The 13,361-nt window shown below is 36.9% G+C and overlaps 2 protein-coding genes across 3 annotated transcripts; one reads left to right on the top strand and one right to left on the bottom strand.

Moving 5' to 3' along the window:
- Positions 1 to 5,666: 5,666 nt before the first annotated feature.
- LOC114711414 (lipase) lies at positions 5,667 to 11,126 on the top strand. Of its 2 annotated transcripts, none has more exons than XM_028895807.1 (11): positions 5,667 to 5,933; positions 6,201 to 6,270; positions 6,878 to 6,957; positions 7,302 to 7,367; positions 7,490 to 7,537; positions 7,679 to 7,746; positions 8,224 to 8,296; positions 8,382 to 8,543; positions 9,166 to 9,360; positions 10,415 to 10,503; positions 10,690 to 11,126. In XM_028895807.1, exons 2-11 carry the CDS (start codon positions 6,204 to 6,206, stop codon positions 10,910 to 10,912), a joined length of 1,071 nt encoding a protein of 356 aa, XP_028751640.1. In that variant the 5' UTR covers positions 5,667 to 5,933; positions 6,201 to 6,203; the 3' UTR covers positions 10,913 to 11,126. The 2 variants fall into 2 exon arrangements, with proteins under 2 accessions (XP_028751640.1, XP_028751641.1); XM_028895808.1 differs by having other exon boundaries at positions 5,670 to 5,937.
- A 678-nt stretch (positions 11,127 to 11,804) lies between these two features.
- Positions 11,805 to 12,974, bottom strand: LOC114711351 (uncharacterized). Its single transcript, XM_028895744.1, has 3 exons — positions 12,287 to 12,974; positions 11,956 to 12,062; positions 11,805 to 11,852 (listed from the first exon to the last, which is right to left on the bottom strand). The coding sequence occupies exons 1-3, from the start codon at positions 12,972 to 12,974 to the stop codon at positions 11,805 to 11,807; spliced, it is 843 nt and encodes a 280-aa protein (XP_028751577.1).
- Positions 12,975 to 13,361: the final 387 nt, after the last annotated feature.

Here is a 13,361-nt window from a genome sequence, read left to right as displayed (position 1 = left end):
AATGGTTTCAAGAAAGAATATTTGACTGTGGTCTTACTGATTTGGGAGCTATAGGTCCTCGTTTCACTTGGAAAGGCCCACAGATTGCTGGAAATTTAAGACTTTTTGAACGGCTTGACCGAGCTCTGGGTAATCATTTATGCCTAACCTTGATGCCTGACTGTTTTGTAAAGGTATTGCCTCGTACCCAATTTTCTGATCACAATCCTCTTATTCTTCATATGAGTTTTCAATCTGATATAAGAAAGGTAACCAAACCTTTCCGTTTTGAGGCTATGTGGCAAATCCATGAAAATTTTCCAGACTTTGTGAAGTCAAACTGGAATGGGAATATTGGTTTGGACGGTAATCTGGAAGATTTTAAGGAAGTTATTATCTCTTGGAATAAAGAGGTTTTTGGGCTTGTGGAAAAAAAGAAAAAGACCATTATTGCTAGGTTGAATGGAATTCAAAAATCAGCGTCTTATCCATTTTCTTTGTTTTTAACTACGCTGGAACTTCAACTGCAGAAAGAATTAGATGTTATTCTTAAAGAAGAGGAGATTAAATGGTTTCAAAAGTCCAGATCGGTTTGGGTTACTAAAGGGGATAGGAATACTCGGTATTATCACCTAAAGACTAATTTAAGAAGGAGAAGGAATAGAATATTATCCTTAAAGGATAGTAACGGTAAATGGGTTGAAGATGAGGCAGAGCTTAAAAATCTGGTTGTGCATTTTTTCAAATCCTTATACTAGAATGAAGATAGCTATCCTATTGATTTACAGTTGGAGTCTTCTTATTCGATGATTGAGATGTCAGTGTTAAGCAAGTTAGGAATGGTTCCTTCTCATGAGGAAATTAAACAGGCTATCTTCTCCATGGGTCCTTATAAGGCGCCTAGTGCAGATGGGTTCTCTCCTATATTTTTTCAGTCCAACTGGGATATAGTGGGCAAGGATGTATGTGAGTTTGTGCAAGGTGTCTTCAATGGCAGTCTGTCTATGACTGAGGCAAATAAAACTTTGATAACTCTGATTCCTAAAAGAGATAATCCGGAATTTGTCTCTCATTTCAGACCCATCTCTCTCTGCTCAGTGCATTATAAATGTATTACAAAGGTGATTACAGGAAGATTGAAAGGTATAATGGATGAATTGATCTCCCCTTTTCAAGCCAGCTTTATTAAAGGGCGCCATATACAAGACAACATAATAGTGGGGCAAGAAATCCTGCACACTATGAAGAAATCTAAGGGCAGAAGAGGCTTCATGGCATGGAAGATTGATCTTGAAAAGGCTTATGACTGATTACGGTGGGATTTTTTGCAGCAAGTGCTAAAGGATGTAGGACTAGATTCTGATTTCATTCATCTCATTATGAATTGTGTCTCCTCGGTAAAATACAACTTGTAATGGTAATCTTACTGAATATTTTACTCCCTCAAGTGGTTTGCGTCAAGGGGATCCTATATCTCCTTTATTGTTTGTGATTTGTATGGACAGACTCTCTCATATAATTAGTGATGAAGCGAAAGCTGGTCGGTGGAAGCCCATTTATGTTAGTAAAAATGGACCTGCAGTGTCCCATTTAATGTTTGCGGATGACCTTTTGTTATTTGGAGAAGCTACGGAGGAACAAGCTAATTCTATGATGAATTGCCTTCAGCTCTTTTGTAAGGTTTCAGGGGAGAAAGTGAGCACTGAAAAGTCTTCTATCTTTTTTTCCCCTAAGGTAGAAAATTCGGTGAAGGAAAACATTCAGAGTCGGACTATGATGAAAATTACTGATGAAATTGGAGTCTACCTTGGCTTCCCTCTATCCAGGAAAAGGAAAACTAAGGAGACATTCCAATATATTTTAGACAGAGTTAAATCAAAGCTTGCTGCTTGGAAAGCTAGAAGTCTTTCTATGGCAGGCCGGATAACTCTAGCAAAGTCGGTAATTAGTACTGTGCCTTTGTATCCTATGCAAGTAGCTCAAATCCCTAAGAGTATCTGCACTGAGGTTGAAAGACTACAACGGAATTTTATTTGGGGTAATACCAATGAAAACCATGGTTGGCACCCTATTGGTTGGAAGCAACTATCTCTACCTAAAGCATATGGTGGCCTTGGATTTAGAAAACTCTCTTCAGTTAACTGTGCCTTTGGATGTAAGCTGGGCTGGAACTTAATCTCGGGTTCACATGGATTATGGGCTGAGGTTTTGCAGCATAAGTATATGAGTAGAAGTGAGTCTGATTTGTTAATGGTACAGCCAGGTGACTCAAAGCTGTGGAAATTTGTTTGTCAGCAAAAATTGTTTATTGAGGAAGGTACACAGTGGCAAGTCAGAAATGGAATTTTTGTCAACTTCTTCAATGATAAATGGCTCTTTCCAGACAAGAATATTAAAGAGTTATGCATCAGACCTTTATCAGAGGAGGAGAATGACTCGAATGTAGCAGAGTGGGTTGCTCATGGGACATGGGATTTTACGAGACTTGGTTCAGTTGTTTTAGGTGAAGTCATTCAACGTCTAATAGCTAAACTGCCACCCTTACCCAGTGCTGGAAATGATGTGATGATGTGGAATGGTACTAACCATGGTAACTTTACTGTTAAAAGTGCTTATTATTTGATTGAGAGGAATCCTCCTAATTTATATAGCTCTACTTATAATCTGATTTGGAGATGGCAAGGAGTTGAAAGAATAAGAGTCTTTTTGTGGTTAGTCTATAATAATAGATTACCCACTAATGCTTGGCGAAGTAAGTGGTCTGCCAATTCCCCTCTATGTCAATATTGTAATTTAGAGGTTGAGGATACCTTACATGTGCTTCGTGATTGTCAGTATGCTACACAGATGTGGTTACATCTAGTGGATCCCAAATTTCAGAATGCTTTCTTTGCTGCACCTTTGAGAGACTGGATGAACTTGAACCTTAAAAAAGAACTAGGAAGACATTCGTATTCAGGATGGAACCTTATATGGGGAGTTGGTTGCTGGAAACTATGGCTATGGCGGAATAATGCTATTCATGTGGATGATTTTGTGAAACCAGCAAATCCAGCGTTATTTATTTTGCATTCTTGGAAGTTATACGTACAGATACATGACAAACCTACTGTGGGGAGTCAACCAATGTCTAGTAGCTCTCTTAAATGGCAGACACCTCCTGCAGAGTGGATAAAAGTTAATGTAGATGGGGCAATGTCAGCGTCATCTAGCAGAGCAAGTTGTGGAGGAGTGATAAGGGATAATCATGGGAATTGGATTGCCGGCTTCTCACAAGCTCTTGGTACGTGCAGTGCGCTTGAATCAGAGGAATGGGCTGTGTATAAAGGTCTTAATTTGGCTTGGGGAATGGGGTTTAAGAAAATAATTCTTGAATCTGATTCAAAAATTGTGGTAGACGAGATTAGTGGAAAGAGGAACAGGACCATCTGTAGCCTTGTGATCATCCAGATTATGAAGATGCTAAAGTACCAGTGGGAGGTCGAAATCCTACATATATCTAGACAGCAAAACCGTGTTGCAGATTCTCTTGCAAAGGATGGTTTGTCCAGAACCACCTTTTTGACTACTTGTCCTTCTCATCTGAGGAGTTTAGTTGCTGAAGAGTGTTTGGGAGCTAGATCCCCACCTATTTAATTTTCTTCGTTTTGGGCTTTCTTGCCTTCTTCTGTAACCAAAAAAAAAATTGCTAAAAACAAATTCATAATCATTATACAGTTTTACAAAAAACACTATTTTAACTAAATTCTTATTTATGTAAAGTAGTTAATCAGAGCTTATAAAAAAATTAGATTAGATGAGCTTTGTGATTTAGCGGACGTATGGGTGCTTGTGAGTTGTGGAAAGCAAGTTTAGTTTATAAATATGTGTATATATATAAACAATTTTCTATTAGAATCAGGTCAAAGAAGCTTGTGTTTGATTCCCGTTTGAGCGTAAGGGTTGAGTTTTGAGACTTGCGTGGCCCTTTCAAATTTGGTATTGTCATTTTAATCGAGGAAAAATCAAATTATTGCACGAAATTAATTGTCAAAATTACTTGTTAGAGACGTACATTTAGTCAAAGTTAATTATTTGTCAGGTCACGCTGCTTCGTTTAAAAATGAAAAATGGAGACTAACGGGAACAGGCTAACGGAAGTAACGGCTCTCCTTCCTTCCGGGAGAAAGAAAGTAACAGCAAAAGCATTCCCTTGCACTTAACCCAAAAAAAAAAAAAAAAGCATTCCTTCGCAAACAGTGACAATGGGGACGTGCTAGTGTTGAGACTTTAGAGAGTGTTTGGGGATCTCAGTAAACCGGTATAAACTCATCTACATATTTATTTCGTATACTATAAAATTATTTTTAAAATCATGATTTTGATTCCATTTAAACATCTTTTTAGAATACATAGTCAATATACTCATAAGTATCCATGATACATGATTTACAATGTATTGCCTTCGATCCTAATTATAAGATCTTATTTATAGACTATAAATGAGGTTTTATAATTAGAATCTAAGATAATATAAAATAAGTATATAAGAGGAGTACTTCATGTGAAAGTATTTTTTTTAAAAGTGTTTTTTGCCCACATAAAACATCCCCTGTGTATTCTCATCCATGTGTTCATTCTAGCCCAAAAAAAAATCCGCTGTGTTCATAAAATTCAACAAGTAATATACATAACACATGAGAACAAAGTCAGTATAATAATAAACAAAGAAAAAAGTTGTATAAAAATTTTTTCTTTCTTACAAATAAGACCAACAAAAATTTTTTTCTGCCCTATAAGTAAGACTAACAAATTTCTTCGTTTTCTGTCCTATAAATAGAATTAAAGAAATAACATTTTGTTAACTTATAATGTGTTTGAGAATATTCAAAATAAATATTTTTGCTGTTTAGGAGATAAAATTCCTATGGCATGTTTCCTTTATACAGCATAAAATCATTTAAAATAAATTGATGCAAATAATTACTTAAATAATGAGCAGATGAATGGGTTCCAAGCAGTTAAATTGCATTATCTATTATTTCTAATTCATAAATTCCACACCAATTCATCTGGATAAGGAAATCTGTTAGTTTTGCTTTGTTCATTCCTCACTGTGTTCGTGCAGTACTAAATTAGATATGTTGTGCTAATATCTCCTGTCTCTAATTTTCTGGAACTCATCATAGTCAACAAGCTTGTTTCTAAGCAAATTGGCTCCTTTCCTAAAAAATTCCGTGGCATGATGTGTTTCACTTGAAGCAAATTTTTTCCCCCGTTTTTTTTTTTTTTTAGGGCTTGTCATAGGAACTTGTTCTTCTCCTTGTGTAGTCAACATCTTTATCCTCTTTCTTAATTATAAATCATTTTGCTTTTTATTAAAAAATAACGAGATAAGTGAACAAAAGTTTTTCATTATTTTTTTAAAAATGTGAGGACCGAATAAATTTTTATATATCAAAAGTATTGGTATTCGGTAAATTTTGTACACACATAGTATTATTATTATGATTTACGTCTTCGTTAATACTCGTAACGTAATAATTTTCAATGAAGACTGTTTCATCAATTTTTCTGTTAATAAATTATATACATTGAAACTAATACTTATCAGGTTCCACGACGCTGGGCTCAGTGTTTCGATCGCCCTTATCCGTGATGCATGGCGGGCGGAGAACGGTGCTCCGGTTGTACAGTTCTTCACGCCACGGAACGTCCAGTGCCGAGGGCATTATGGGTAATTAGAAGATAGGCACGTGACGTCCTTTGTTATTTCTTCTTCTTCTTCTTCCTCTCTCACTCAGGTCAGGTCCACCAACTGGTCTGATCCCAATTGTCGCCAACGGACTTTCCTTCGTCCTGAAGCATTATATATTTCGTACGTCTAACTACCTTTGTCGGGGTGCTCATAGACGACCTTCCGTGACGGCTCGGGCAGATTCTAATCGTCGACGGAGTTCAGTTACACCGTTCGAGTTGGTTTTCCACGTTGCTTTATACTTTTTTTTTTTTTGGTTGAACTGTGCTAGCTAGTTTGCCCTAATGTTGGTTTATTTTAGAGATGTACATCACGCTAAAAAGGGAAAAAAGAGATGTCCACTCATTTTTCTTGCTTTCATCTTTTTTCTTTAAATTTATAAGCAGTAGGTTTGATTGTTGAATTACTATAATTGGCGGAAGCATTTGGATTGCGGTATTGACTTGGTTGCGTTGCTGATCAATTTCTCCCCCGTATTGCACAGAGCATGGGCAAGAGGAGATGGTTAATGTTGGCTACTTGTTTATGTCTGATAGCCTTTTCGGACGGGAGAGGTAAGAGTGGGGCTTGTGCGCTAACATTGTTGCAATATATGCTCTCTATCTTTCTGCTCTGTGTTTTTTCCCCCCCAATTATTTGGCTTATGAAGTATTTATCCACCTATCAGCGATGGGGGTTTTTCAAAGGAGAATTTTACCCAGTGGTCATGTAATTTGGATAATCTACTTAGAGTGTATACGTTCGGGTAACTCTACTCTTTTGGTTTGGAATTCAGATTAGTTGGGTAGGCGGTGCTTGATTAACCTAACTTGGTGTTGTATTAAATTTCTTCCCAGTACAGTGATTCCCTTTCCTGGGGACTCTGGGCGAGTAACGAAATGATCCATTTTTAAATGTAAAGTCCAATGTCCGTCATAAAAGGTTAGGTTTTGGGCGTGGAGTACGTTACGAACCACTCAGATTAGGTGCATTTCGAAACAGTTCAAAAATTGTCATCAGTCTTTTATCATTCACGTGAATTTTTTGAAGGATCGATTGACTTATGGATGGAAGCAGAGCACAGTGCCTGTGATTTTTTCCTTTCAGGAAGTTGTTAATAATCACTTGAATTATATGTGAACCTGTTCTCCTTCCCACAATACTTCATTTTTCAATTTGCAGAACTCAAGGCGAAACACGTAAATCGACATTCCCTCTACAACCATACACTTGCTACAATATTAGTGCAATATGCTTCTGCGGTGAGTTCCGAGTAGACATTATATGTTCACCTTGAGCAATAGATTAGGCAGAGAACACCTCATTATCCTGCTAATCTTGCATGCCTTTGTCCTTTGCACCATTAAATGATTTAATGACGGACGGACTATCTCACGTGCGCTTCTAGATTCAGAGATTGCCAAACCTGGCTGTGCTAGGGGCCATGATAAGTTAACCTGGGCTTTGGTTGACATATAACTTGATTTTAAGTCACATCACTTGCTACTTGCTTGATGTAATCAATCTATGCATGCAACGGTCAAACTCTGCAAACTGTCCAGGAATTCTGTAGATTTTAGGACTGAAGTAGGTTGCCTTCTTGCAGGTATACTTGTCAGATTTAACAGAACTTTTTACTTGGACGTGCTCCAGATGCGATGGTTTGACCAAGGTGTTGAAAATATCACTATGAATGTGAACTTTACTTGTTAAACTTAGTATCCAAGTTAATTTAAATTGTTGTAATGATTCTATATTTGATCCCTTGATCCAAAGATCTTTTGATGCGAACAGGGATTTGAAATTATAGAGTTGGTTGTTGATGTTCAACATTGCTTACAGGTGGACTCTCATCACTATTAACATGTTTCTGTAACTTCTAGAATTTGTTCGTTCTCTTCAATTTCCCTTTTCACTCTTGAAATTTGTTCTAAAGGATATGTGCTATCTTTGTTCTTAATTACTTATGATTATCTGATTCAGGGTTTTGTTGGCATGGCAAAGGATCCTGCTGCCATCATCATTGCTTTCAGAGGAACACAGGAAAGCAGGTGGATATTATTCCTGACTAAATTTCTTTCCCTGTGGTGTTATAGGCTCATCATTTTTTTGGAGACACTGTAAAGTTGACCTACTGAGTTGTAGTGCTTAGATATGATACAGTGACAAGTTATGCATGGATGGCGGAAATTTTAGGAGTGAGAAAGAATTTCTTTTTTTGTTCAAGCTGTTCAGAGAAAATTTTTTATCAGCTGACAATATCAGTTGCCTATGAACAGCTTTTACCATGCATGAGTATGGAGGCTGAAAAAATGTTTTGTTTGCTTGTTAACAAAGCATATGTTCTCATTTATTCATCCTTTAAGAGAGTCAGAGAGCAATTTTATCTTTTATTGGAATAAAAGATTTTGTCATTAAGAGCGTGTGTCCATTCAAGTTAGTTCGATCCTGTTGCAATGTTTCCGTTACTTTTGGGGCAACTTAATTTATAATCTGAGTTGATGGACACATTATATTTTTGTGTACAGCATTCAGAATTGGATTGAAGATCTATTTTGGAAGCAGCTTGATATAGATTATCCTGGCATGTCTGATGCAATGGTGTGTGCGCGCTGCTAAGTTTTTAATCTTAATTTATGCTCTGTAGTAGAGTATGCCAGTTTTGATATGTCATCATTTGCTTCAGGTACATCGTGGATTCTATTATGCGTACCACAATACAACATTGCGACCTGCAATTTTAAAAGCTCTAGAAAGAGCAAAAAGTGTGTATGGAGATACTAAAATTATAGTTACGGGGCATTCAATGGGGGGAGCAATGGCATCCTTTTGTGGACTTGATTTAGTGGTAATTGCAATCTAGGCATTCTTGAATGTCAATCAATGCAGTTTTTATTGGCATATTCTTTTTGACTGGTTTTTATAGCTTATTTTGCTTGAGATCAGGGATATTTAAATTCCTGTGGAGTTGTTACTTGTAAAACTCAATTCGAAGAGAGAAATTTTGTTCCATATACTAAGTTATTGAAGCTTATAAGTATTCACGGAATAGAATCAATCAAATTAGTCAAAAAGAAATCAAACTGTCAGATTGATTCTCTTTCATTCATGATTTTAGTCTATTTAACTCTTGCTTTTAGGGACAAAATTTTGAAAATCAACCCAGGCTGGTCTGTTTAAACATTTGAACTTTTCACGTGATGTAAAGTCGTGTCCTGAATTTTCATGTAATGCGCATCCATGTGATATAAAGTCTGGTCCTGAATTTTTATGTTATGCCCATTGAGGTACTTCATAAACAGCCCTGACTCTTCAAAACACAATATACCCTTAAAAAATAAACGTTTCTGACAAGTCAGTGAACAATTACTATTTTTTAATATTTTGTGTGCGTGTATTTGTCTATAAATCATGCAAAAGAATAAACTATGGCTTGGGATAGTCATTTGCTTTCCTTCATATGTCTACAGGTCAATCAAAATGCCCAGGACGTTCAGGTTATGACATTTGGACAACCTCGTGTTGGCAATGCTGCTTTTGCATCTTACTATAGTGAACTCGTACCCAATACAATCCGTGTCACCAATGGCCATGATATGGTTCCACACCTGCCTCCATACTATTATTATTTCCCCAGGAAGACGTATCACCACTTCCCAAGGGAGGTAAAGATTGGGTCATTGATTTGTATATTTATCCTGTCATAATATCCTTAAATTAAAGTAAGCGGCCGCACATTTGTGGAGATAATTGACTACTGTGTTAGATGCCGTATTTGTTTCCAGGGAATTCACAAAAATTTTAGTAGTATATTTTGAATCCGTCTTGCATGTACACAACCCATTGATAACTTATAATCTGGATTTTTCTGTATTCATCATATCTGACTTTCATTGCAGGCATGCTCTCTCCCCCTACCCAAGTCAACTTTGTGTTTTAATAATTCCTTTTTCATGTTCTTTTTTAAACCCCGCCCCCACCTTTTTGTGGAAAGGTGTTCTTATAGTTGCAGAATCTCGACCTATTACTGTTAATATGAGCGCTCTCTTATGCTATAAACATGTCCAAGGATATAAACCTGCTATGCCCTGGCATACACTGGCAATCACATGATCCATCCCCTTTCTGTTCCTAATATCATTTTTCGAGTGTTGGGAAGGGGGTGTTTTACCTTCCCCTTGTATGGATGCTTAAATAATATGCCTTTTTAAATTAATCTTTCATTAAAATGATTAATTGTAATAATTTGGTTTATTGATATGTATTATAATCTTAAATAATGAATATAGTGCTAATGATTGGTTTCTCATCCAAAATCACCAAACTGGAGGAACTTGGAGTATGAGAAGTGTAGGGTGTTTTAGACTTGTAGGATTGGTGAATAGTCCTTCATTCTCCTCCTCTCAACTTAAGCTCCCAGACAAGGGGAATATTTAAACTAAGCCTTGCCTCCCTTCTCCACTTTTCTAAATATACCCCGAGAGCTCCAAGTAGCGTTTATCTAACAGTTAGCAAGTGATATGACATTGAAACCAGCGTTGTTGTGTTTAATTGTAATGACATATTTTAGTTAGTACTTGTAGTTGGTGTTGACTTGTGACTCCAAGCGCTCTCGTATGTCTTCTCAATCTGTATTTTGGGGCCACATTGTATTTGGTGGGCAAACTGCAAGTTATCTTCCAGTTGGTTATGAAATTGAGAAATTAGTTTGGACTGCAGGTGTGGCTCCATAACATTGGATTAGGAAGTCTTGTTTACAGAATTGAGAAGATTTGTGATGGATCTGGAGAGGATCCATCTTGTAGCAGGTAAATTGTTTCGTCTCTGATTAGAAGTTTTTCTTCCACGTAGGATCAGACAGATGATATAAAACCAACAAAAGCATGCTTTTCTTTTCATTTTGGTCTTATGATGGGTGGGAAGAACTGCGAGCTTATCATATTATGGTATTCTCAATGAAAAGAGCTGCTCAAAATTTATATTATCATGTGCAGGTCAGTGAGTGGGAGTAGCATCCTAGATCACTTATCATATTATGGTATTCAAATGGGTTCTGGACAGCCAGGGACATGCAGGATTGTCATGGGTCCTCAAGCTGCGGACAACAGCATCAGAGATTCAAATGGAAATATCTTCTTGTCTAGAGATCCAGCTTTTCCCCTTCAAGAATTGCGTTCTGAGTTTGATAATCAGGGAAAGAGGATTAGTGTTGAATGAATCAATTGTGGAGGAATCATTCTTCTGATTTATTCTTTCAGCAGGGTCCCAAAAGGCATGAGCCACAAAGAAGATGGCTTAGGACTTGAGGGAGTTTATGTACATAATTATGTAATCTTGTGTATCTTCATCCACTATAAAGACACGCATTCTTTAGTTCATAAAATTCTCCTCTATCTCAAAAGTTGTTTATAAGTAAATTTTCAAGCGAAAATACGGACAGATTAAATTACTACCATTTTACCCAAACCACGAGAGTGATTTATGAGCCTAAAAGAAAAAAACGATGTGGGAAAAGTTCATTTATTTTCTAGTTGAGTGAAGAAGTCCTATTATTCAAAGGCAAAGCAAAGGAAAATTATTTTTACCTTTTTTTGTTTAGGGGGTGGGGTGTGGGGGAGCAAATTAGCAGCGAAGTCTCGTTATGATGGCAATAATATGTGGTTTGAACACTTTCACATGACTAATTATATTTATATCACAATTGTGGTGGCAATGTTACGGTACTGACTTGTTTATTCTCATTCTTTCAAATCTTTTTTTTTTTTTTGGGTGAGAAAATCATTCTTTCAAATCTTTAGTTGGTAGCATCGCTTTCTTTTTCCCCATGCGAATTGTTGGTGTGATGGAAGCTATGTTAATGGCTTTGCCATTTGCTGCTAAACGGTGTTATGCTTGTTAATAGCTATGACGGCATTTCAGATCCCCATAAGAGTAGAAGACATAAAGGAAGAACTTGAATGGTTGCACATTTTTGTAGGGCATTACAATTTAAATTGGACCAATGGAAATAATAATACAATGCAGGGTCAACGCAAAACAAACGAAAGAAACCAAGTCAATGAATGTCAACTCCATCTGCTCTTAATCTCAGTCTGCCTTCGCTTCTTCATCAGTCTGCCTTCGCTTCTTCGTTGCTCAAATGAATTTCTTTTTTCTCCTGCAGCAATAACATGATTTCTTATATAATTTTCTTTCTCACAAACTGGACTATAGATTACTAAAAGGGGTAAAGGACAATTTTTGTGAACCCCACCACGTACCTCCTCAGCTTTCAAATCCTTCTGTTCACCTTCAGAGGCTGGAACATTTATTACGTCCGTGGGGTTTTCTTCCATGGCCACAATCTCTTCCTTCACACTGACATCATCTGTTGACCATGCAAGAGCAAATTAAGATTGATAGACAACAACTTATGGCTGACATCTTTAAGGATGTTTCAGAAATAGAATCTGATGATTCAGAAAACCGCTAAGTTTGTCATCTAATGTATTCTCTCTTTTTAACTATATTGACTTTTTTTCCCGATGATTTTCTCATGCAAGAGATTTAAATCTGATCATCACAATTATGCAGACTACAAAATTGACATACCATTTCCATCACCATTCTTTTTCTCTTCCGCAACAGGAGCATTATTCACTTTGTGATCATTCCCATTCAACTTCAACGCATCATCTTCCTCATCACCTTGGGATTTCTCAGAAACTTCCTTTGGGACAAGCCCCTCTGCCACATCAACTTCCTTGTCCTTTTTCTCTTCTTCCTTAACTTCTTCTTCCACGTCTGTTTTCTCAGTTTTGCTCTCAACCTCCTCAGCAACAACAACAACTTCCTCTCTCTTGTCTACCACCTTTTCTTCTCCCTTATTTGCCTTCTCACCATTATTTTTCTCAACCTTTTCACCCCCAGAAACAACTTCTTCACTCTTTCCTAACACCTTTTCTTCTCCCACATTGGCATTCTCACCTGCAACAATATCATTATTGTTCTTCTGTAATACTGTCTCTTCTTGCATAGTTGCATTTTCAGTTTTGCTTTTCAACCCATTAGAGTCAACATCATCAACCTTTCCTCCGACGACCTCTTTGACAACGTTGTCACCATCTTTCTGTACTTCCACCCCAGAATTTACATTCACATTATTAACATTACTGTTGTTGTCCTCTTTCGTTTGTGCCCCAGTTTCCTGGTCCTTGATATTGCGTTTGACACTGGATTTCTTGCGCTTGAGGACAGTATTTCCTGAAGCAACGTCGTGCTTGGATTTCCCACAACCCATTTTTGATTGATTTAATTGATTGATTGCAGGAAACACAGGCACAAAGCGAAGGAGACGATGAATGAAGAAGAAGAGAAAAAGTGGTGAGGGATATTTTGGTGCAAAATCTCTGTGGATTTTATAAGAATATGAAGAGGACAATAATGATTGTTGATTTGTTTAAGTTGTTATGGATTTAGCAAAAGAATTGGCATTCATGGTTGTAATTTGGTTTGAGGATATTGGGGAAGAAGCCTTTTTTTAACTCTTATTTTTGGGTTTTGATTGGAGATGAGACGATGAACAACTAATTTTTATCAATGGCAAAAATAATTTTGGGCAATTACACAGGTTGGTTGGTTGGTTACAACTCACAACTACGGTAACTGTATTTGTAAAATTAACGGC

Source organism: Neltuma alba, unplaced genomic scaffold (genome assembly GCF_004799145.2).
Source record: "Neltuma alba isolate B1F8T4 unplaced genomic scaffold, ASM479914v2 tig00011289_pilon, whole genome shotgun sequence".
NCBI lineage: Eukaryota > Viridiplantae > Streptophyta > Magnoliopsida > Fabales > Fabaceae > Neltuma > Neltuma alba.
This window is presented reverse-complemented; position numbering and strand designations above follow the sequence as displayed.